At 37.0% G+C, this 23,998-nt stretch overlaps 1 protein-coding gene across 5 annotated transcripts in view; it reads right to left on the minus strand.

Annotated features, from left to right (window-relative positions):
- DGKB (diacylglycerol kinase beta) overlaps positions 1 to 23,998 on the minus strand; it is a 389,721-nt gene that overhangs the window by 291,986 nt on the left and 73,737 nt on the right. For all 5 annotated transcript variants that reach the window (XM_030944039.1, XM_030944040.1, XM_030944041.1 and 2 more), the window contains exon 2: positions 6,728 to 6,988. In XM_030944039.1, the coding sequence (XP_030799899.1) occupies positions 6,728 to 6,797 (70 nt within the window). In that variant the 5' untranslated portion in view covers positions 6,798 to 6,988. The remainder of the gene's footprint in view (positions 1 to 6,727; positions 6,989 to 23,998) is intronic.

Below are 23,998 nucleotides of genomic sequence, written 5' to 3' on the forward strand. Positions count from 1 at the left end.
AATGCTTCAAACTAGAACATATAGCAGCCTGAGAGAGACAAAAATGTATTTAAGTGCATCTACCATTGTCACAAAATAAAAACTCCTGAATAATTTCATAGCAAAGCATTCAGAACCCCTCTACATCGTTCCTTTCCCTAAATAGTTTTTCCTTTCCCTAAATAGTTTATACCTGAAACAAGTTGGATGCCCTTCTTCAGCGGAAGCAGTGGAATGCAGGAAACAAGCTCTGCATGCACACGAGTGTCCCACCTGACAGACACAAAAACTTTCTTCCTTACTCACAATTGTGAACAGAGTCAGTATGATACTGTTTACCATTGACAGGCTAACTGGAGAATTGATCAGCGTCTGTTTGGTTAAAAACACAACTGCTAGTCACCACTAGGCATTTATCATGGCAGAAACACTAAGCATTTTATCTCATTAGAACGCCCACCTCAAAGATCCAGACCATATTGTATTACTGCATGTTTATCAGCTTTTTTTTTTCTTCAGATATGCTCAACTCATCATCCCTATCTTACATTCTCTTTAAAAGAGAAATCCTCATTAGAGAAAGGAAAGAAATCCACTAATATTTCTGCAGATGATATTGGTGCCCAGCTTTCAATCTCCCACAGCAACTTTATCTATGGTATTATCTTCAGAGGTCAAGTCTCAACTATGAATGGTTAAATGAAAAAATAAATTCATAACTTTGTACCTTCTCAATTCTGGATTTCAGTCTAACACAAGTCAAAGTTGGATCTAACATCCTCATTAGTGAAGACTGTATGTAACAGCCTTCCTTTGGACAGAGTTCAGGGCTTTTTAAGAGTAAATCTACCTAGAGACTAAATAAATAATATGCAACGCTCCTAACACATTTTCTCTAGACTGGTGCAACACAGGAATGTGTACAAAGGATTTAAATTCACAGATCTGAAGAAAAAAACTTACAGTGTTATATCAATATTCATAGTTCACCTCTCAGGAGAACTAAAGTAAGTGTCCCACCAAACCACTGAGTAGTTTTCTCCACTCCGTTTTCTCCTACCTAGATTTTTAGATTCAAATCAAAGATTTAGGGTAAGGATTCAGACTCTACAAATTATCAATTGGTCCCTTTTTCTGGTCATACTACCTCCAAGAGGCCTTGCATGCAAAGACTGGATCTCTCACTAGACCCATTATCCTTCTCCATGAAGCTCTCCCAAGTGCATGGGATACTGTACAGGCAGAGCTGGCAGACTCCACCTTTCATCCAGTCCAACAGATTCTGTCAAAACTTTTTGAAAACCTGATCACCTCCATCTTTACTAATAGCAGCAGAAACACTGTAATCCTAAAATCCAATACTTGGGGTAAAACTATTTTCAGTAATCACCAGTTACATTCTCTCTCCACTTGCCACAAAGCCAAAAACAGCTGGTTTTGTCAAATTGCATTTGATGAGGTCCATTCCCTCAGTAGAATTAGCCCAATTCCATGTGGCACTAGAAGCCTGGGACCCTCTGAGGGATTGTGTAATGGCCCATAGCTGGTGGTGACCAGCTGCCATATATATGAAGTTCCCTGCATGTTATCATTTATACCCATTGTAAAAGATAACACTTCCCTCTGTGAGGACCACAGAGCCAAACCCAATCAAGATTCTCTGACAACTTAACTTTGAACCTAAACTTTTGCTGACCTTCCCATTTTTCTTCAGTGATCTTTTTCACAAATTCCTCCTTCCTGTTCCCCTATAAAATTGTTTCACTGTCTAGCTCTTCCAGTAGCTATTGATGCTACATCAAAAGATGCTGCAGCTGCTGATGCTGTTTCTGTTCTCACAGTCATTTCAGTAGCACTCCAACATCTATTTCTATCTTCAGTCTGTGACAGTCTGCTCAAGACTCCACCAGCCTGGGAAAAAAATCACTGCCAAAAGTTTTGCAAGAAAGTTTTTTCTTCAGGCTTTTCCTCAGGGCACGTTTTGTTGACAAACTCAAAAACACAACACAAAACCAAGCTGTTTCCCAAGAGTGCACTTGCTGCCAGAGCTCAGAGGTCTTTTTCTCCGCCTACTGAGGGAAGAACTTACTTTTTTTTTCCCCTTTTTTAATGTTTAGCTGACTCATGAAATAGTCTTGTTTTAACTGTTTCAAATCCATTCAATATTTCTACACTTGCTTTTGGAACAGGATACTCTAAGTTCCTTTTAACATATAATTTGGACTACAACAGCCATAAAACTTTGTTTAATAAAAAGGAGATACAAAATTCATTTAATAAAAAGGATTTTAAAAAAACCCTGTCTAAACTAATCCAATTTACCATACAGATAATAATCACAATGAAGATATTTATATTGCTTCTCTCTAATGCCCTTACAATTCAGGTTCCTGTTTGGAGTAGTACAGAATGGCATATATCAGTGAATCACAGAATCATTTAGGTTGAAAAAGATGTCAAGATCATCAAGTCCCATCTTTGACTCATCACCACCATGTCAACCAGGCCATGGCACTAAGTGCCACATCCATTCATTCCTTGAACACTTCCAGTTACAGATGCACATATGACTCAACTATAGATGTACTTGTTATTCCACTACTGCCCTGGGCAGTCTGTTCCAATGTTTTACAACCCTTCACTGGAGGACCTGATGTCCAACCCAAACCTCCCTGGTGCAGCTTGAGACTTTTAAGCTTTTGTCCTATTGACTGACAGCTTTTGTTCTGTTGTTGATTGCCTGTGAGAAAAGGACAACCCTCACCTGACTACAATCTCCTTCCAAGAAGCTGAAGGGAGTGATAAGGTCACCTCTGGGCCGCCTTTCCTCCAGGCTAAACCACCCCAGCTCCCTCAGCTGCTCCCCATACAACTTACAAACACATATCTGGTACCATATAGTTTAGAAGAAACTATTTCTGCCTGAAACATCTTGTACCTACCTTACTGTATGCAATGACAGTGTTATGCAGAAAAATCCCTATATCTTTTCACCTTCCCTTCTCACAGCCAGCATGGATTATGAAATCTAAAGGAGAAAAAACATTCATCTCTCAAGTGCATTTATTTCCCTAGAATCTTCAGGATTTAGTGTGGGCTACATTATTGTTGTTGTCATTACTATCACTAATATATAATAACCACACCAGTTATCCCTGGTTTTTTGTGTTGTTTTTTTTTTTTATTTTCACCTATTCTTTTGAGCTAATTTAAAACCAGGCAAAGACGTAATGCAAAATATGTTCTACTGTTCTATCTTCAGAACAAGAGGAGAGGAGATTTTTAATTTGACTGGGAAGAAGGACATAAAGGAACTGTCTTTGGAAATAATTATTCTTCCAAAACCACATATATGCATATTAACTGCAAAGTGCCAAGTATTAGGTGATATACTCTTTAGACTTCAGAAATATTTTTTTTGTTAAGTAATATTTAAACTTCAGTGAATTCCAAAAATTCATTGAAGCCCCAAATTATTATGCAGGCAGACTAAGAAGGGTCCTACATTGAAAGCAAAAAAATCCCTTGACTTGAGCTCAAAAGTAATTCAGTAAGAAAAAATTACAGATACTCCTTGGATTAATTCACAGGAAGATATTCACTTACTATGAAGTTCTGAGTGTTGCTTAGATGGAAATATTTTTGATTAGGAACAAGTGATGGAGAACTCACTCTCCTTTGCTGTTCAGTTATATTTATGGAAATTGAGAAAAGCTATTACATATTCAAGAAAGAAATTTTGCATTCAGGGTTTGGGTCCATCAAACAGTACAGTTGGATCAAGCACTGAATCATACTATAACTGTGTGAAGAAGAAAACAGGCAGACAAAATGTGGTAGGAACTTCTCAAAGTGATTACAAGGTCAGTAGCTGCACACAGAGCTAGGAACAGACCTTGCTTAATAGTACTTGCCACAGTAGACAGACTATCATCAAGCTCACAGAAGATTAATAAAAAGAAGAACGACACTGAACTAGAGCAAAGTGTCTTTCAGTCAGAAAGTGAAGAGCACTAGAATCCACAGGAGTAGTTTAGTGGGCATTATACAGTGAAACATCCACACACCTACTTTGGTGACTAAAAAGGGAATTTATGCTCTAAGTCCAAGACAGTTGGATCTATAATGTCCACAGTTACACGAGTTATATATGCACATATGACTCAACTCCGGATGTACTTATTATCTGTGCAGTCTGTATCTAAACATAGCTTGAAATTTTCTTTGCATGACTGAAGTCAACTGATGCCAAGAGAAGCGGCTCATCTAGGTGCCACCTGAGCTCCATTTCTTCTTAAAGATAAGAAGAGTCACTTAATGTTGCTTACAACCTGCATGGACCCATTCCTCTGTTCTTCTTGGAAATTGTAACATTTGCAGGTTTGACTGCTTTCAGGAAAGTTTGGCACCAAGTTTTCTTCATAAAACAGGTGGTCTCACAGAGGTGAGACAGGCTTGCTTTCCAGATAGGGGAAAGATCAAGGACACGGTTTCAGACTGAGCTTCCACCCAAAAGACTCAAATCCCTCACTCCCCCAAGTATGTCCTGCTGTGCAGCAGAACAGCGTCACCCTTCCTACACTGGATCCAAACTAAGGCTTGCAGACTTGTGAGGTGGTGTGTGCCTGCGCCCTCAGCAGAGGCTGTCACATAAGTGAAACACTGTCTCACTCTGTAGCCAGCTTCCGCTGAGGAGATTCAGCTCAAACAGGGAACCACACAACGAGTTTTCTCCTGATCAAAAAGTCAATATGCAAAACACCCGCAAATGCATTTTAAAGAGACTACTTTCTGCACTAATAGATAGATGAAGTGCCTAAAATGGATGAGAAAACTTTCTTAACCAAATTTACTTAGGCTCCAAAGGAAAGCAGAAATAGAAATCCCCCTGTACTTAACTTCCTACAGGTTCAAGTTGAAGGCAGCTCAGCACACCCCCTGTTCCCATTCACCAGCTAACTGTATTTGTTCTGAATCAACAAAGAACCGCATCCAGGGGAAAGAACAGTTTGGTGAGCAACTGGAATCCTACCACAATCAACTCACCACAGCTGTATAAAAGTAATATTGATTTCCAGTGATCTTATTAGGCAGAAGTGACTATCAGCCTCTAAGAGTATGATCCAAGGCAGATGAGTTTTTGGTAGACTATACTCTTTGTTCTAATATTCTAGTACTATAGCTTGATGCAAACTAGAATACAGTATATAAATACTGTATTTTTTAAATTCTAGAAAGTTAAAAATATAATAGTTAAAGTAATATTGCAATTTAGGTAAGATGAAGTAAAATCTCTACACCAAACACAAAGGCAGAGCAAATGACAAACCTGCATATCAGAGGGTAAATGCAAAACAAATGACCACTCTATGAAGCCCCTACTTATTCCAAAGTCCTGCAATGAAACCCAGTCCTTAGCACAAGGCACAGCTGGGTGCTCACCACTTGTTGGCAGACTCCTGCCACAAAGTCAAACCTCCCCACAGTGCCACCCTCTGACACCTGGATCAGCCCTCTGTCCTGCAGGAGAACCACTCGTACGTCAAAAGTTCCATGCTGGAGAAAAATGAGCAATGCAATTTTTTTTAACTGAGGACTTTTTTTGTTTAGAGTTTTTTCATTAATACTATTTTTTTTAACTGAATCAAACTCTACCAAGTCACCAAATGGAATCTGGTGATTTTCAGTTCATTGCCTTTCCAAGTTCAATAAAGACAATGAAATAGCAAAGCAATTATATGTTCAAGCTTTACAAAATTCCATAAAATTTAATTACTATTTAGTAATAAGTAAATATATCTGTTGTCACAACCTTTTGTATCTTGCCATGTTACAAAAAAATATATCAAATTCAAAATTATCGGTACAGGTTTTTTTAATTGCATTTTAAAGTCTTAGATCATGCACTTAAAGATATTGTTATTTAGTCCTTTAGTTAAATTAAATTGGATTGCCCAGAAATTCAAATTAAGGTCCATACCCAGGGATTATTCCTTTAGCATTATACACCAAAAGTTATATATTATTAACATTTTTTCCTAATTGCATCAGAAATTGAACTATTTACATAAAAATGCATCACATTTCACAAAAACTAGCATCTTTTCATTACAGAGGAGCAGAGGAAGCTTAAAAGACAACATATTTTTCTTTAATGTACCCAGAAACCTGAACACAAACATATTCAAACAATTTCCCAGATACTCTACTAAAACAATGGCTCTGAACTATTGTGTGTGCAAGAAGCGCTGGAGAAGCAAAGGGAAGCCAAAAGTAAAGAAATATCTTAAATGCTTTTTTTCCCCCACAAGGAAGGCAAACATTTTGGCAAACGTTGCATTGAGGCTTAACTTTCAAGAACACATAGAAAAAAAAACCACAAAACTTTCTATGTCTATTACAAATCTTCAAATTCAGATACTGAAAAAAATTAAAGAAAAATAACTTGAAAATATTTTCCCAGGAAGCATTAAATATTTTCAAAAGTTTTTTTTTTAACTAGTCTATTATGCTTACTATTTAATTGGTGATGTAATTTCAAACAAACAAGATTATTCATATAAAAAATGAGAAATAGAGAGTTTTCTTCACAATGGTCTCTGAAAGCAATGAATCAGCAATAGAAAACCTGGGTGTGTTCTTTCTAAGCTGTAAATAGTATCAATAATACAAAGATTTTATCTTCAACATTCAAAATACTCTTCATTTTTATTTAGCCATAAAACTAAATATTTTTAAAATTACTTACATTCTGCATATTTCTGAAGCTGAGAGAACTCTCCAGGGCTAAGGTTAACCCACTTCTCCTGGCTTGTCATACTGGCAGTAAGGGTCCTCCTTGTGTATCAGAAGAATATTCCTTTTGACCCAGGTGTTATAAACTCCATAAAGATTTTTAACTTCAGCTCACAATGTCTGGAGAGTGCCAAGATGGCATCAGTCGATGTGGATGAAGTTTTTGATGCTATGAACTGTTCCAAATGTGTTGGTTCAGTGGTGAGTTACAGCACTGTTAAAAGAGCAAATATTAAATACAGCATAAATACCAAATATACCAGAATAAAATACAAAATATTTAATACCAGGATATACCAGTTTACCTGTGGGAATACTTGTAAGTAATAAATATTTTCTCCTATACAGTTTTGCTCAATATATTTCCAAACCTTATTCGTCTATAAATAGTTTTATATGTATTTCCAAACTATTTTTTGTTTAATTCCAAGTGCTTATGTTCAGAATTCATTAAAAATTATCAACTGTTTATGATCAAATGTATCTGGACACACTTTATGGAGATGTTCCCGATTTAGTAACAACCACTGAAATAGCAGATACTATCTTATCAGTAAACTTAGTTCCTTATGATTTTAAATTTGAATTGCTGTAACTGGATTTTTACCCAGTTATGTTGTTATTCAGCACTGCATGGCCTTGTCAGAAATGCTATGAAGCTTCTAACTCTCCATGCCAAAATGAAATGGATTCTGCAGTTTGCTGAGAAGTTCACATAAGAGCTGTACAAATATTAACTATTCTAACAAAATAGTAGGGGTTTGATTTCTAGAACATCACAGCATTGCTGGTCACTAGTGAAAATCAAATATAACTGTTGGTGCCATCATAAATCAGTTCAGGAGGAAAAAAAATCAAATTGTGGGTGCCTTCTCATCCCAATTTTACGCAGTTTCTACCTCTGTAGGACAGACCCTCTGCCCTCTGACAGCAATGCATTATCAACACCACTCCTGGAACATCAGGTAGGCTACTTTTCCTCTAATTTTAGCCATCTGAGAGCCAGGTACCTCATTTGAGATTGTCATCTCAGGCACTCCCTTTAATCATCACAAAGAGACAGGTGGCCCAGGCAGCAATTAATCCTTCCAGTTTCAACATAAGCTTAAAACGTGATGAATTGCCTTCTGTGGTATTTATCTTTTATTGATTACAGAGGTTGCCTAGAAGACCAGTTTAGACTAGAAAGCTAATTTTAGACTCAAAGTGGAATCTCTTTCTATGTCTAGCAATGCATCATTTATAAGGGTTAAATTACAAAAAATTCAGACCAAAAGAGACTAGTACAGCAATGGAATGAGTGCTAAGGAGGGAGATGTTGGTAGCTAAGAAAGAATCGAAAAAGGAGTCATGAGAGAAAAGAAAGGAAAAACAAAAAAAATTACTAGGAACAGAAGCATGGGTTAAAAAAAACCCACAATAACCTAATCAGACAACACCACTTTTATTTATTTTATTTATTTCTGTTATATATATATGAGTCTCATCACTGTACAAAGAAATTCATGCAGACACTAAGGAAGACACCTCAGTCCCAGAGCATTCATTGCTCTGAGACCCTTCCTTGTGAATAATTTGAATGCATGGACTATACCACGAGCAAGTGCTGAAGTACAATAATAGCTGTCTTGCCTTTTAAAAATTTGTACCAGAAGAGATTCCTTTGCTCTTCATCTCCTCTGTTAGAAAAAAACTATGATGAGTTGGAAGATCTAGAATCTGGTCAAATACATCACATAATTCTATCATATAATTGAAAAAATAATAAAAATTAATAGGAGCATGGAGATTGGGATGAAAAATGAAACAGTACTGTGAATAAAACTGGTCAAGTACAAGACATGTCAGCCCTCAAATCTCTGAATCAATGTCAGCACCTGAAAAAGGTCAGAAACTACAAAAGCTAAATGTGCTATTTATATCATTCTGTCTCCTGAACTTCAATACTTTTATTGATCTCAAGAAAAAACAACTATGGTCAATTGGGTCATTTTAATCACATGAGAGATGTTTCATTTCTGGCAGTTGATTAGATTGTGTTGAAGACAGTTTTGTATCTTCAAGTAGGCATATATATTTTATAATCTTGGCAACAGATAAGATTTTACTGATTTAACCAAAATTTTCTACCACAATTTCATCCAGTTTTACTATTGACATCATACTTAACTACATTAACTTCATTACCTACAAAAACTAACATTGCTGAATACTGTGAAGTTAGAGATGATCTTGATTATTTAATATGCATGTATGTGATAAACAGCTTACCATTAGAATTACTACAGCTAGCAAGGTAATGATGCTGTACACTCTGGTCCTACCAATCCATCCATATGCAATACCCTAGTTGACCACTGTCTACAAAGTTTGTTGCCTACACAGTTCATCAGCAGGGAAAGCAGATCTAAATTACCAACTTTGACATCCTTTCCCCCAGGCTCTACAGCCTAGAGCCAGAGCTATAACAAAACATACATGTCTTGAATGAGACGGCAGCAATGGAAAAAATGTAGTATGAACCCGGCAGCTCAGGGGAAATAAGATGTAGTTTGTGCCTAAGACAGCAGCTATCATGGAACATACAACAGAATTTAAGGTCACATTTTTATTCTGGACTACTCTCAAACGTAAGTTCTGTCCTTTGAAAGGGAAGCCTGTGGGGGACATAGTAGATCTAATTAATCTAATTAATCCCAGTAATTTAGGAACAGGAAAGGAGAGTTAGCCAGTCCTCTAAGGGTGGCTCACTGGTCTTTGGACTGCAGCCAGGTCCTGACTCCACCTCAGTATATGTGATGCAGAAATACACAAATCCATAATGGGGAAGATTTCACCGAAAGGAAAAAGGACCTTCTAGGTACTTCCTTTCTTCAGTTTCCTATTAGGTTCTGCTGCAGAGTCCCAAACAAGGAAAGATCCCTGCATTGCTTAGTTTTTCACAGTGATACCTTTTACAGTGACATTTTCCCTATTTATGTAGATAATATCATGGTTATAAGAAAACAAACAGCATACAGATGCTGATCACAAAGATAATCAATGTATATTTCTGTTATTTGTTAAGGCATACACTGGAAGATCACCTATATACTATTCAAATATCCAAATTTCTGTAAAAGAAAATATTATCTAATTTGTATTACCTTCTTCAGAAGTGTTTAATATAAATTCACTTCTTTACACATTTTTATAGTGCTCTTTAAGTACTTCAGGAAGGCTATGCAGTGAGAAACCTATAGATAAGTATATGAAGAGGAAAGTAATATCAACAATAATACTATCACATAGGAAAAAAAGAATCTTGAACTACAACAAAAATCAAATGTGATTCTGGTAGGCAAAATAAAAATCAGCAGCTCTAAACAGATCACACACAGTGATCTGACCTGTTCATGCAGAGATAAATTGCTTTGAAGAATACAATAAAAGATACAGTTAAAATACATGCGACATCAGGTAGGAACTTTCCAGTAATCCTCTAAGAGTTCAACCTATTCTGGGCAACCCAGATTTGTGCATACATTTTGTTAATATACACTTAGGCAAGATTCACAGCCCTCTCAGCCAGACACAAAGCAGGCCTTACAAATAGGAGAAACTAGAAACATGACATTAACAAACCATTCATTTAATCACAAAAAGAATTAGAAAAAAAATCTTCCTCCTCTAGCCACTGACTATAATAAGTCTTAGAACTTCACTCTCCTTTTTATAACATGTTTTCCTTTATGGATTTGAAAGTTTATTAAGTGTTCTGTCAGGATTCCTACCAGGCCACATATCCAAACTAGGAAGCAAAGCTTTGTTAAAAACTATACAAATCAAATTACTTAGCATTCAGCCAACATTGCTAACCAACTTAGATTTCCAGGAATTCCCCATGCCACCGAAATCCTCAGCTGCTCTACAGAAGCCTGGCTGAGAAAAGAAAAATGAATATATGATGGAGGAAAAAAACCATAGAGGCAAATTCCCCATATGCCAACCTCACGACTCAATCTCATTCCCGTAAGGAAAGATAAGTTTTCAGAGAGCATTCAGGGTAAAATAAATTACATCAGTCCCACAAACTGATCAACAGCACTGATTTCAGGTTCGGCCCATGGAGACATGTCCAGGTTCTCAACCAATCCAACACAGCTCTCTGGAAGGCAGGAGAGCTTCCTCTGAGGTCCAACCTCACTGCCGTGTGTGAAAGCACGACACTCATCTTAATGCATGCCTTAGGGGACTTATTTCTGTTTACCATAACAGGAACACTTAGAACAGCCTAGAAACTGGCTCCTGGACTTGCTCCAGCCATCTTCTGCTTTCCACCTGCCCTTCCATAATGTCCACCCCACACACAAGTTCAACAGCTGCCAGTTAGTCCATGAACAGGTCGCAGGATAAAGCTATACCAAGTTTCCTGCCACAGAAACTCCAGTTTTCCACAACAGAACTGATTAATGATTTTTGCCTGAACAGACTTAAATAACAGAATATTTTATACCTTAATTGCTATGGAGGCTGCAGCAATTATGCCTATCAAGAACTCTTCTGTACAGAATATACTTGGTATTTCCTTCAGTAGGGTGCTACATTTTCACCATCGTTAGCTAGATCCTGTGATTTTCAGTGTGGGTGACATAATGGATTTTCCAGAGGAGAATTTTTACTTGTCAGATAACACACATTTACATGCCTGCCTGAAAATTTTCTCTGTTCTTCAAAAAAACTCAAAACATGCTAACAATGATTAATTTCTTGCCTGGAAATGCAGGCATTACGTACAGGTATACAAGACATATGTAAGTGTTCCTGCAATTGATTTGACACTTTGTAGAGAACAATGCCTCTACTGTCAGAAATACTCCAAATTTGCATGGTTTAAAGTTTAGTATGAAGAGCCTGATGGGCAAGAAATTCTACCAAAATATCTGCTAATCACTATTCTGGTTTCTTTACTTTCAAACACAGAAGTAATGTAATTACTTATAATTGCTGCCAGTTTAATGGCATGAATGAAAAAAATGAAGACACATAACAAAACACAACAGTTTTTTCCTACATACACTTCATATTTTACATAAAAGCATCCCTTGGTTTGCACTGAATTTAGTATAGAGTCTTTTTAGTGGTACACTTTTCTTCAATTTAGTAAGGGTGTTTACTGATGTAAATTAATACAATTCTGAAATATAAACTATAAACACTGACACACTGAAATCAGTGATAGCTTCTGTACCAAGCTGAAAATCTCTCCCTTTAAAGAAGTGACCAGCACAATTCAAAAGCACACTTGTTCTACTGACTACTTTATTCCCAGGTGTACTAGTATGGGACATGTAAAGGCATCCATTTAAATTTTAACACAAAAGATATGGACTATATTCCTCAGAGAAGCAATTACTCAAATTCACTTTCTTGAATTATTTATATGGAATATATCAGTAAACACTAAGAAGACATGCAGCACAAACCCTATTGTGGCATGCTAAGCAGAATACTTGAATCTCAGTGAAAACATTTCACCAATACTACAGTTTGTGACAGGGAAAAATATTAGCAATAAAATGGAGCACTGATAAAAACCAATCAGAATGCAAGACGGCAACATCCCTGAGTACAGCTAGGACTCATTTAAGAGCAGTTTAATACTTGAAGCAAAGTTGTTAAGAAAAATAATGTTAAAAAAAGGAGATACCAAAAGGAGAGTATGGAATAAAACTCAAAAGAAACAAGCAATGCACAATACAACTGCTCACCTGAGAAGCAAGCAGCATCTCCTGAGCAGCAATCAGCCAATTCCTCCCAGTTTATACCCTCAGCATGACATTCCATGATATGGAATACCCCTCTGGCCAGCTGCCCTGGCTATGCTCCCTCCCTGCTCCTTGTGCAGCTCCTCACTGGCAGAGCATGGGAAACTGAAAAGTCCTTGACTTAGGGTAAGCACTACTTAGCAACAACTAAACACTCTGTTATCAGCATAATTCTCATAGTAAATCCAAAACACAGCTCCGCACCAGCTACTAAGTTTAAAACTAACCCTATCCTAGCCAAAACCAGGACACTCTTTTAAGGTACTCCATGTACCTTAACTTCATCATATGAATTCATTTAAAGCAATTTCTGATTGATCTTAAATTTTACAATTGTTAGGCTTACAGGTTGTTACATTAATTACCTACCAAGTCAGAAGAACTATATTCAAATTTCTCAGTGTTTTCCTTACTAAAAGAAATATTGAAATAAATGAAACCTGAGAAGAATCTGGGACAAGGAAATACTACAACATACTTTTGCTGATTCATCAGAAGTATATAAAGGCTTTTTTCTTTCTTTAAATAATACAGCTGAACAAACTAAAACATAAAAAAACACACCACTGGAATTTATTTTATGCTTATGAAAGAAGTACTACATAATTCAAAAATCTCCTCCAAGTGAGAGTCATAGAACTGTTCCCAATATTAAAAACGTCTCAGTAACAATTTTACAAAAACCGATTTAAAAAGTGAAAATTGGAAAAGTTGAGGAGTTACTCATCCTTCTTAATATTATATCTATGACTAAACAAGAACATTTTTCCATAGGCTACTAAAATTTGAAATCCTGTTTTTATGACTAAATGATCACATTGAATAATATTATGATTTTATAAGTGACTAATTAAAAACATAATAAAACTAGGAGGGGTAAAAGAAAAAAAGAGAGAAAAATAACTGACCCAGAGAGAAGTACAAAATAAACTGTTCAGACAAAAAGATTTCTAGACAGCTGGTAGTATTTTGAAATTGGTCTATTTAAAAAAACATACTATTTCAATATGAGAAGTTTAAAAGAAGGTTGAATCACTAAAGCTTAGACTGATACTCTTTAATAAATAGAGAAAAGCAATCTGGAACAGAAAGCACTGGATTTTATAGATATATCTATGTAATCCATAATAAATTCTCTGGAACACAGCACATTAGGCTGTCCACTAGATAAATCTCTCTGATGAGAGGATGAATCAGTCTCTCAAACAATTCTTTCCACATCACCCACCACTACTTCTATAAATCCACTGAAACTCCTCCAAAATCATGGATTAAACATCCTGAGGACAGCCTCTGCCTTCCAAACTATGCATCTGCCATCTTCCCCAGGAAAGGCAGCTCCAGAAGTGCCTCCCTCAATATGAGCTCTACACAGACCTCCCCACAACCAGCTTCACAAGTATTTGTGCGCATATAAACAGAGGTTAAGGTCTTTGACTATTATCTGCCACACGTTCTTCCTCTTTCCTTTAATTCCCTCTCATGGGGCAACCTCTAAATTCTGCCTAACAATTAACTTTTGTTGGCAGTAAACTACAGGGATTTTTTTTGTTTAACTGTTAGATTTAATTAATCTTACCATATTTAGGTGTTCTAGGGGTGATTGCATTACAGGAAAGCAAAGCTGAAAAGCATAAATTACAACTGGGAAAGAATTCGGATGATCCATAATTTCCTGGGGCAGAAATTCCTACTTCATGCTCGGAAATAAGCCTTTGAAGAAATGTTCTTTAGTCTTGTGACAAAAATGTTCCACAGCACCAGAGGAAAAGATTTGTTAACTGCTGTCCTCATTCAAACACTTTGTGTAATTTTAAAATAAACTGGGAACAGGGCAATGGAATTCCTCATCAAAAACTTGTGAAAATATGAACCTGATTTAATCAATAGGAAATCTGTATAGAGAATAAAGATAGTTTAGCAGGCAGGTTTAAGAATTTCACAGGAGAAGTTCATGCTAGGTTGTTTTCTATTATGTGGCGTGTTTATTTTTTTTCCCCTAGGGAGAGGGCTGCATGGAGAAGTGATTAAATTACTGCAGTCCTGGGATATGAATAGCTGGCACTGTCACTCTCCACTGGGACAGCATGGAGCCTTCTAGACAACTACAAATGGTTTTGTATGTCTTCATTAGCTTTACTATAAAAAAGTTCAGTGATAGTGAGATACCAAATGGGTTATCAAAGTACGGTGGCCCCTTGCCTACAAGGACGCATATCTGCATCTGAAGTAAACAATATGGCGGCAGCAGCATCTCAAAATACAATTCCCTATTCACCCAGAAAACTCCTGACACATTCAAATTCAGCTCTAAGAGGACAATAACATCTAGGTTTTTGAAGGATCAGTGAGCATTGCCATTCCCATGTTCCTAGAATTTGGTCTGATGACATGTCCATACTGACACTAGAGGTGGGGATGCACAAGTAGAGCATGAGTGAGGTGAAACAAAGCCAGAAGGGAAAATACAAGTTGGCTCAGCACCACAAGCATCAGAGCAGGCTCTGCACCTCTGCCTGACCTCTTGTGCACATGGTCCAAGGGATGCAAATGTCCAGGCTGTCACAGGTCCACAGTTCTCAATACCAGAAACCATTACTTAAAGGCAGCTAGGCCTCATATCCTTCTACAGCATAAGCACACCCTGAGTCTCTTCCTTTTTATATCCTCAATGGTTTCCCTGCAATTCATATACTGCCATTGAGTACACTGAGACAGAGACTGGCATTTGCAGAACTACACACTAAGATCTGGTCAGAGAGGGAAGTGCATTTTATAACTGAGGGTCCTTCATTTGTTTGTCTGTCTGTCCATCCCACCCAGACAGACTTACAAATGTAAAGACTTTAACACATTGCCCTGGCTTTCAGATAGGAAAACCCTACATCTTCAAGGTTAACTGTTCTGATTTTTTTTCAGAGGCGTATGAGAAAGCAACAGTGAAATTTATGTCCTCCACCTACTGACTTCAGTGTATTACTTACCTCAGAATCCTTTGTAATTAACAAGTGACAATATTCCCATGGAATTTTTAATAAAAATTGGTATCCGATTACACTTTTAATTGACAAAGGTACATAATTACAGCTTTATATAATTTGTGTTCTCTTTCCATGATGTTCCGTTTTCAATATGAAAGCTTACTTCTGTTAATTTGAGTTTCTCAGTGCTTTTCCTATCTTAAAGGGAAGAAGAAAAAAAAGTTGATCCTGTCTCCTTTTTCCCTTGGGAATCCTTTGTCTGAACTAGTTTACATTATGCTTGCATTTTAAATATATTTTTTTCTCTTGAGAGAGCCTCTGCATTTCTGTTATCTTTTTCTAGCATGTTTTTCTCTGGAATTCTACCTAATTATTTTCTCTCTTTAAGTGTTGCAATTAATTCTCCTTAGATTTAGCTTATGTTTTTACACAGTAGTCCTTGACACTGAAATTACTGGAACTGCATGTACGATTCTCTACAGATAGGAGAAGAGTGGGACTGGCAGAAAGAAGTATTTTCTAATACATGAAGCTTTCAGAAAAAAACTTTGCTCAGGTCTCAGAACAGATGCAGGAAACTTCAAGCTAAGTGGATGTAAAGATCAATTTTAACTTATGGCACATTATTATATGGTTCGGAGAAAAGGGTAGCTGGTATCCTATTGCAGGTCTGGAACACACACACGTAACCCTTAGGATTTGGCTGGAGTTTTGCTTGCTTTGTCTACAGACTGCTAAATACATGCTGGGAGCACACTGGTGGGACTTTGCCCCTCCTGACATCTTGAGGGCAACAGCATAGCCTGTCTTCACCAGCCTGGGAAGACAAAGGCCCAGTTTTGCCACATTCCACTTCCTTTTGCCTACCGGATTGATAAACTTGGGAACAACCTGCTTAGACACAGTAATAAACCACACCTAAATAGACCTGAAAAGAGACACAGCATTAACATGTGGGAAAAATCTTTTTACTACAGCGAGTTACTCGCTTTAACAATGCAGTTGTTGGATTAAAAATCTGAACCTGCTTAGTAAGACTTCAGCTTGAAATTTGAAACAATTTCCCCTGACTTTGCTTAATGTTGATGCTTGTGTTTCCTCATCATCCGCAATTCTCGTGGGGACCCACACAATTTTGCCCAAGGGAGTTTTAATCCTATCCAGAAATTGTAGTCAAGAGCCAAATAATTACTAAATATTCTTCATGCTGGAACACTTTTACAGTGCAGGTCTGCCTTGTTTTGCTATTACTATATTTGTCATAAAAGAAAAATCATCTATATGTTTACTTCTGAATCATAAACATCATCATGTAAACCATTAATCATTTTTGTGCAATTCATTTTTAACAGAGTTTTAAAAAGCAAAACAATGTTTTATACATTTCCTTTCCTTTTCTTTTAAAATAAATAAATAAATACATCTACTGAGGAATGAAACATTTAGTCTATTTTGAATATATTTTTAAGCTTTACATCAAAACAGCTTATATATTAAAATATTATAACTAATGAAAAGCCAGAAATCAAAAAGGGTAATAAAGTGAGGAAAGTAGAAAAAATACACAAACACAAAAAGAAACTCAATGATTCATTGTTGTTTCTGTGCTTAAATTGTTGAAAAATTCCTTTTCAATGACAAAGAAAAAAGCATAATAAAATGGATGGCAACTGGATAACACAACATTTGTGCTTCTATACGAGGAATTATTACATTATTAAATCTCTTGGATTCCACTCCCACACAGAAGAGAAGTATCAGGTAACAGCACTACCATTCCTGGTAATACTAACTAGAGATGTACTACCTCCATGAATTTATAGTCTTAAATTGGATAGAAGCAGCACTAATTGTAAACAATTGCAAACCTGTATATATTGCACTATTTCGATCTGTTTCTGCTGTCAACCTGCAATCACTTCTGCTGGTTTTGTTGATTTCTCAGCCGAAACACTGGGATGAACACACTGCACTTGATGCATTGCAAGTCAGATGTTCAAGTCCTTCTTAGTTGTTTCCCTTGCTTCCAAATTTATGATCCTAAAACTTAACTTTTAGAACATCCCTGTGTAACTACCCTAAGCCAACTGAAGGTCTACTCATTGAAACAAAGGTGTGTCAAACAGAAATGTTTAAAATTTGTTTTGCACTGAACACTAGAAGAGTTTAGCAAATGGTCCTGTAGAACTTCAACATGATCCTGAATATGGCAAAATAACCTACAATATTTATGCTCATCTTTGTATTACTAAAGAGAAACAATGAAGAAAAAACTTGTAAGTTATGAATAGGCACAAGCCTTTTAAGTCACGTTTCATCTTGAATTGGTTTTCAACCTCTTCACCTTACGATGCTTTATATAGCTCAGTTTGTACTCAGCAACTATTGTAATAGTTCTCATACAAATCATCACTAAAGGTCTAAATGCATTATGAGAAGGCTGCATATGAAATATTTCTATTACAGAGCTTGAATTCCATTGAAATTTCGCAAGACAGGAATATAAAAAATTTTTTTAAAAGCAGATTTTTTAGGGGTTAAGAATTATTCTCTTTTCTACCTTTCTGATTCGATCCATGAAAGTTTTCAAACAAATTTTCCAAAGTCCATTGTGTTGTCTACTCTCACCAACAGGCAGAGGATGTACTTATCTAACACTCTTCCCAGGAGCCACATAAAACTCACTGCCATCAACTGGAGAATATGTGAATTTTAAAAACAGTTATGTTCATAGAAATCATAGAGTCATAGAATGCTTTGGGTTGGAAGGGGTCTTAAAGATCATCCAGTTCCAACACCCCTGCCAAGGGTAGGGACACCTTTCACTAGACCAGTTTTCATAGAGCCCCATCCAACCTGCCCTTGAACACCTCCACAGATGGGGTATCCACAACTTGTCTGGGCAGCCTCCAGAGCCTCACCAGTTCCAGTGCCTCACCAGCCTCACAGTGAAGAATATCTTTTTATTAAGTGATTTGTTATTTATGAGTCATTCCTTTCACGTGCCCTGTATTGAAATATGCACAATTGAATCCTTCTACATATGAAATAAGCCTAAGAGAGTTTGCTCTACTTATACCCTCTCCATATCATAAGAATATCACAGCTATGTAATCTGTAAGTCACTCGGTTTACTAATGTCATCCCATTTTGGTACAGCTCAAGTCACTAAAAAAAAATATAGAAAAAGATTCTATTTAAATTTGCTATTTAAAATCAATTCATAAAAAGTTCTTTTTCCAAAGGCTGTTTTTTAAATGATAAAGTTATACTTCCTCACAAAACAGAAGTTTTATCTTCTGAGAACCTTCACCAAATATCATCTAAAGCCTCATAAACCCTCCATCCTCAAAAATATAAGATAAACTTGCTTATACGTTCCAATGGATATTCACAGAACTGATTTTGCTGCCCCCAAATAACTTTTATAATTAAGAGGTTTTGCTTATATTTGCAGTAGATCAAGACAGCTCCTCTGTTTTCTCATTTGAGGCATGCCACGTAACATGGGGTGTTTTACCCAAGAAAAAATTACTACTAGTTGCAAGAAGAACAAGCAAACAAATAAAAATCACCACTGAGAAAGGTGATCCACACTCAGGTGATAAGCATCCATACAAATCTGTGATTCAGAACTTGAGGTACTGTTGTTTACACTTAGCTGCATAGACTGCAGACAGAAATCCCAAAGTTAAAATGAATTGGGCAAGTGAAATTATGCAGCCTGGGGAACCTATTGCTTTTCTGACCCAAACTACAGTGTCTGCACTCTGACATCCAGTGCCTAAACACACTTCATTTTTCTGCTCATTCTTTACAACCTGGCTAGACCAGTGGAACAGATTAAAAATGTCAAGTAATAACAACAACATAACTAGAAGTTCTGTTCTTGCATTATCAAATCAGAAACTGAGATAAGATTTACTCACTGGAATAAAGGAAAGATACCCAGGGGGACTTTGAAAGGCTTATGTGGCCAGTCCATGCAAACCTCATAAAGTTCAACGAGACCAAGTACAAGGTCCCAAACCTAGGTCAGGGCAGTTCCAAGCACAAGTACAGGCTGGGCGGAGAATGGATTGAGAGCAGCCGTGGGGAGAAAGACTTGGGATATTCAAGGACAAGCAGCACAACATGACCCAAAAATGTGCACCTGCAGCCCAGAAAGCCAGCTGTATCCTGCGCTGCATCCAAAGCAGCGTGGGCAGCAGGGCAAGGGAGGGGATTCTGCCCCTCTGCTCTGCTCTGGTGAGACCCCACCTGCTGTTCTGCATCCTGATCTGGAGCCCCAAAAATGGACATGGACCTATCTGGGTGAGTCCAGAGAAGGGACACAAAGATGATCAGAGGGCTGGAGCCCTCCTCTATGAAGACAGAGAAAGTTGGGGTTGTTGGGTGAAGAAGGCTCCAGGGAAACCATGCAGAAGCATTTCAGTAATTAAAGGGGTCCTACAAGAAAGATGAGTTTTTACAAGTGCAGGCAGCGATAGGGGAACTTTAAACTGACAGAGGGGGGTTTAGGTTAGATATAAGAAAGAAATTTCTTACAGAGTGAGTGGTGAAGCACTGGAACATGTTGCCCAGAGAGCTGATGGATATCTCATTCCCAGAAACATTCAGGGTCAGGTTGGATTGGGTTTTGAGCAACTTGGTCTGGTAGAAGGTGTCCTTAACAATGGCTGGGGGGGCTGGGGGTTTGAAACCACATGGCCTGTAAGATCCTTTCCAACTGAAACCATTGTATGATTCTGTGACTATAGCACAAAGAGGACAATGGGACAGACCAACTTTCTTTTAAGAGCAAGGAAAAATAAAAAAAGGAGAGAAATACTCCAATTTACACAAGTGAAGTTAAGAAGTGAAATTTCTAAGATTTTGCTTTTTAACAAATTACTAGATCTCAGCTGGCATTACTTATTGAATTTCAAAGTCACTAGATACGGTGAATGAAGCATTTATTCTTAAATAATTTGCTTGCTATCACAAAGGAAGCATGTATGGAAAAGTCAGGAACTGAACTGAGATTTGTAACTGAATATATTTAAATGCATACACCGTGCTAGTTTATGCGAGTCAATAGAACAGTTGTACTTCTTAACAGCTTTATTTTGTCTATCATATCAAGTTGGAACTGGTAAATTTAGGTTAAATGCCTAAAAAATGTATTTAATAACTTAAAATAGAGCTGTAGATTATAAAAATTATCAGGGATATTTAATTAACCAAGCCTCAGAATTTTAATTAAAATCCCCTGCCTCTCACGTACAGCTAGCTTTAGTTAATACACCATTAATTAACACATGAAGTAGTTCAAAGGAAGTAGATACTTTTGATGAAACCTTGTCATTTACAGATTTAACTACATATACACAACAATAGCACCACTCCAATAAATCTGTGGCTCTTTTCAGATTACTTGAGGTTTATACTGTGGTTTGCTTCAGGGTCCTGGTTCTGCAGTCACCCATGCTGGGGACCCGGTTAGAAAATGTCACAACTCCCATCCAGTTCCAGCAGCTCCATCCCTTAGAGCAAAATGGTGCTGGGGGAGGTGCCCAGGGCTGAGCCCACACCCCAGGGACCAGAAACTCTCCTAAAGTATGCACTTGCTCGTCCCAGTAAAAGCACCCTAAAAAAAGGAAGATGGAAATTCTGAACAATGTGCCAGAACCAAATACAGATCACTTTGTTTTGAATCTCAACTGCTGTGCTGCGCTCCCATGAGGGAAGAATAGGTTTGTACCTGAAGAAGAGTAAACAGAAATGATGAAAGCTGTTGATGCTTGGAATACAAAACTGCAAAACCCAAATCATCTGCTTTTGGAAGCAAAGGTACTCAGTGTATTTGGCCCTTTTCAGATTCTGGCCTTCTTAGAAACACAAAACAAAAGATTATTCAAGAGATTATTATAGATGTCTAATAATTTGCTAGCAGTTTCCAGTTCTCAAGGTTCCCAGGCACAAACTGCATCACTAGATTTAGCTTACATTTCTTAAATTGGCACAACTAAAATAAGAAAGTTATTTCTTTTGGCATCTTAGAAGAATTAAAAACATTGATTTAGCATACCTAAAAAATTCACTGTAAAATACACTGTTGTAAATATATATAAACCATATGTTTATGTTTCCTATTTTGACTTTTATTCAAGGTAATTTTATTGAACATGACTGTTATCCTGACATTGTTAGTGTTTAGAAACCAACCTATGATACATGTGAAATTAGGAAAATAAATTTTTCTATATGAACACATCAGAATATTCTGATGAAAATAAGTATAATTTCATGTACTTTTGCATTTTTCATCCCTACTTTAATTATTCACAAAATTTATCTAGCCTTTTTAATAACAAGTATCAAAAATGAAAGCAGCAGATCTCCTTTGTAGCAGCTGCTTAATTAATTACTAAATCCAAGCACAGATAGCAGATGAGATAAATCCACTGATTATTTTTGAATCAGAAAGATTATTCTATAGTATTGCTATTTCGTTATTATGCAGCACTCCTTTGCTTTATGGCCTTAAAATCTATACATATGAAATAAAATGTTCCAGTAAACTGTATTAACAAAAAATGTATATTCTTTTTCTGCCAAAAATTCTAGGGGACAAAGATCAAACATGTCTTCTTGACAGTCACAATTTCAGATAATACTGTATTTATTGATATTTAAAATTTTGGTTGTACTAAATATTACTGAATAGTCAGAGCAGTTACTGTACTAGCAGTTTCAAAATACTCCAAAAGCCTCAAAATATTTTACTGAAAATAGCAGGCTTCCTTGCTTGGCAGAGTTATGCATACTTTTCAGATCTATCAAATGTTGCAAAAACACATCTTCTCTTTTACGGGACATCACGATTGCTCCATTTGTGGTAAATTTGCCCTGAGACACAGAATTTTCCAAAGAAAATTGCATTACAATGGCCCACATCATGCCATCTGTTTTAAAAACTCTCCAGTGACTTCTGTGGAGGATAGTCTTAAAAAATAAATGGAACAACATGTCCCAAAGTACTTTTTCTACCTAGCTTAAATACTTTTCTTTAAAAATATTCTGAAAAATTTAGAAAGCTGTAACATTACCACTAAGTTATGCCCTTAATATTCCTCTATTCCCAAATGGCTGAGTTCATGGACTGACTGTAACATAAGGGAAAGAGCTCCCTGGCTGCAGAGCAGGAAGTGATCCCCACGATGTAGGGGCTGCATGGGGAGCCCCAGCTTTCCCAGGAGACAAGTACTGCTGGCTCCCTTCCCTTCCACTCACCCCCCCATCAGTAACACCCTGAGATGCTGGGGCAGCAGCAGAGCAGCCAACAGCATCATTCTTGTCACAAAAAGAAAGCAGCCATGGAGCCACAGTCCTGGAGAGGCACAAAGGCCATGAGCAAAGAGTTTGGGATCTGACAATCTAATACTACCCCCACATTTCACCAGTGCCATCTTAGTTCTTACACAAGATACACAGCAAACAGCGCAGATGACACAGCCACACAAAGGCCCGTGGACTGAGAGAAGGAGTGGGACAATTATTTTAGCCTGTGTCAATACTGTGAACAAATTTCACCATGCCAAATACCTTAAATGCACTTCACCTGCTCTACAGAACATCAAGAAAGGAAAACATATTGTCACGTCTTGTTATTGTCTACTGTCTTTTAAGACTATTTCTCTGACACAAAGTGCAACTATAAATTTTAATGCTGCAAGACTATGACTTTGCTTCTTTGGTTACTTTTGAAAATGAGATCTCTGTAAAACACCAAAGTAAGCATAAAGTTCAGGTTTCTGATTTATATAAACAAATACTTTATATAAAGAAGCATGCCATCCTTATTTACACTGCACCAGATCTGTTACTTTGTAATAGATACACAGAGGAACATGCCCAGAAATTCCCTGATGAAGGCATCTGAAACCCCTTTCAAAAGAACAATAACCTTCTGCATCAGTACAGCTTCATATTATCTCATGTCTGATTTACAAAAAGAACAAAAGTTCCTATGAACTTCATTAAATGTCTGTTATCTAATAATTCCAATCTTTTCATAGCACAGCCAATGTTCTTAGACTTTTAGTAGTTGTTAGGCAAATTTTATAGATATAAACAGCAATTCTAAAATACCCCACATGTATATTGAATCTACCTCCCATCCTTCTAGCTTTGCAACGCCACTTCACAGGGGGATCTGGGTTTGGGACTGGCCTGGTTTGGTTTTGTTTGAATATGAATGATGTAAGGCAGCATTTCTTTTTCATATTTAGAATGGCTTTAGTCATGCAGATGATATGCCTGTCAAAATAGGTCCACACTGGGATACTAGCAATTAAAAAAAAAAAAGACATGCAAAACATAATAAAAAATTTCAAACAACTTGATATGAAATCCCAGTAATTGCAACATCAACATGAAGACACATCTTCCTTT

The sequence above is a fragment of the Camarhynchus parvulus genome, chromosome 2, assembly GCF_901933205.1.
Source record: "Camarhynchus parvulus chromosome 2, STF_HiC, whole genome shotgun sequence".
NCBI lineage: Eukaryota > Metazoa > Chordata > Aves > Passeriformes > Thraupidae > Camarhynchus > Camarhynchus parvulus.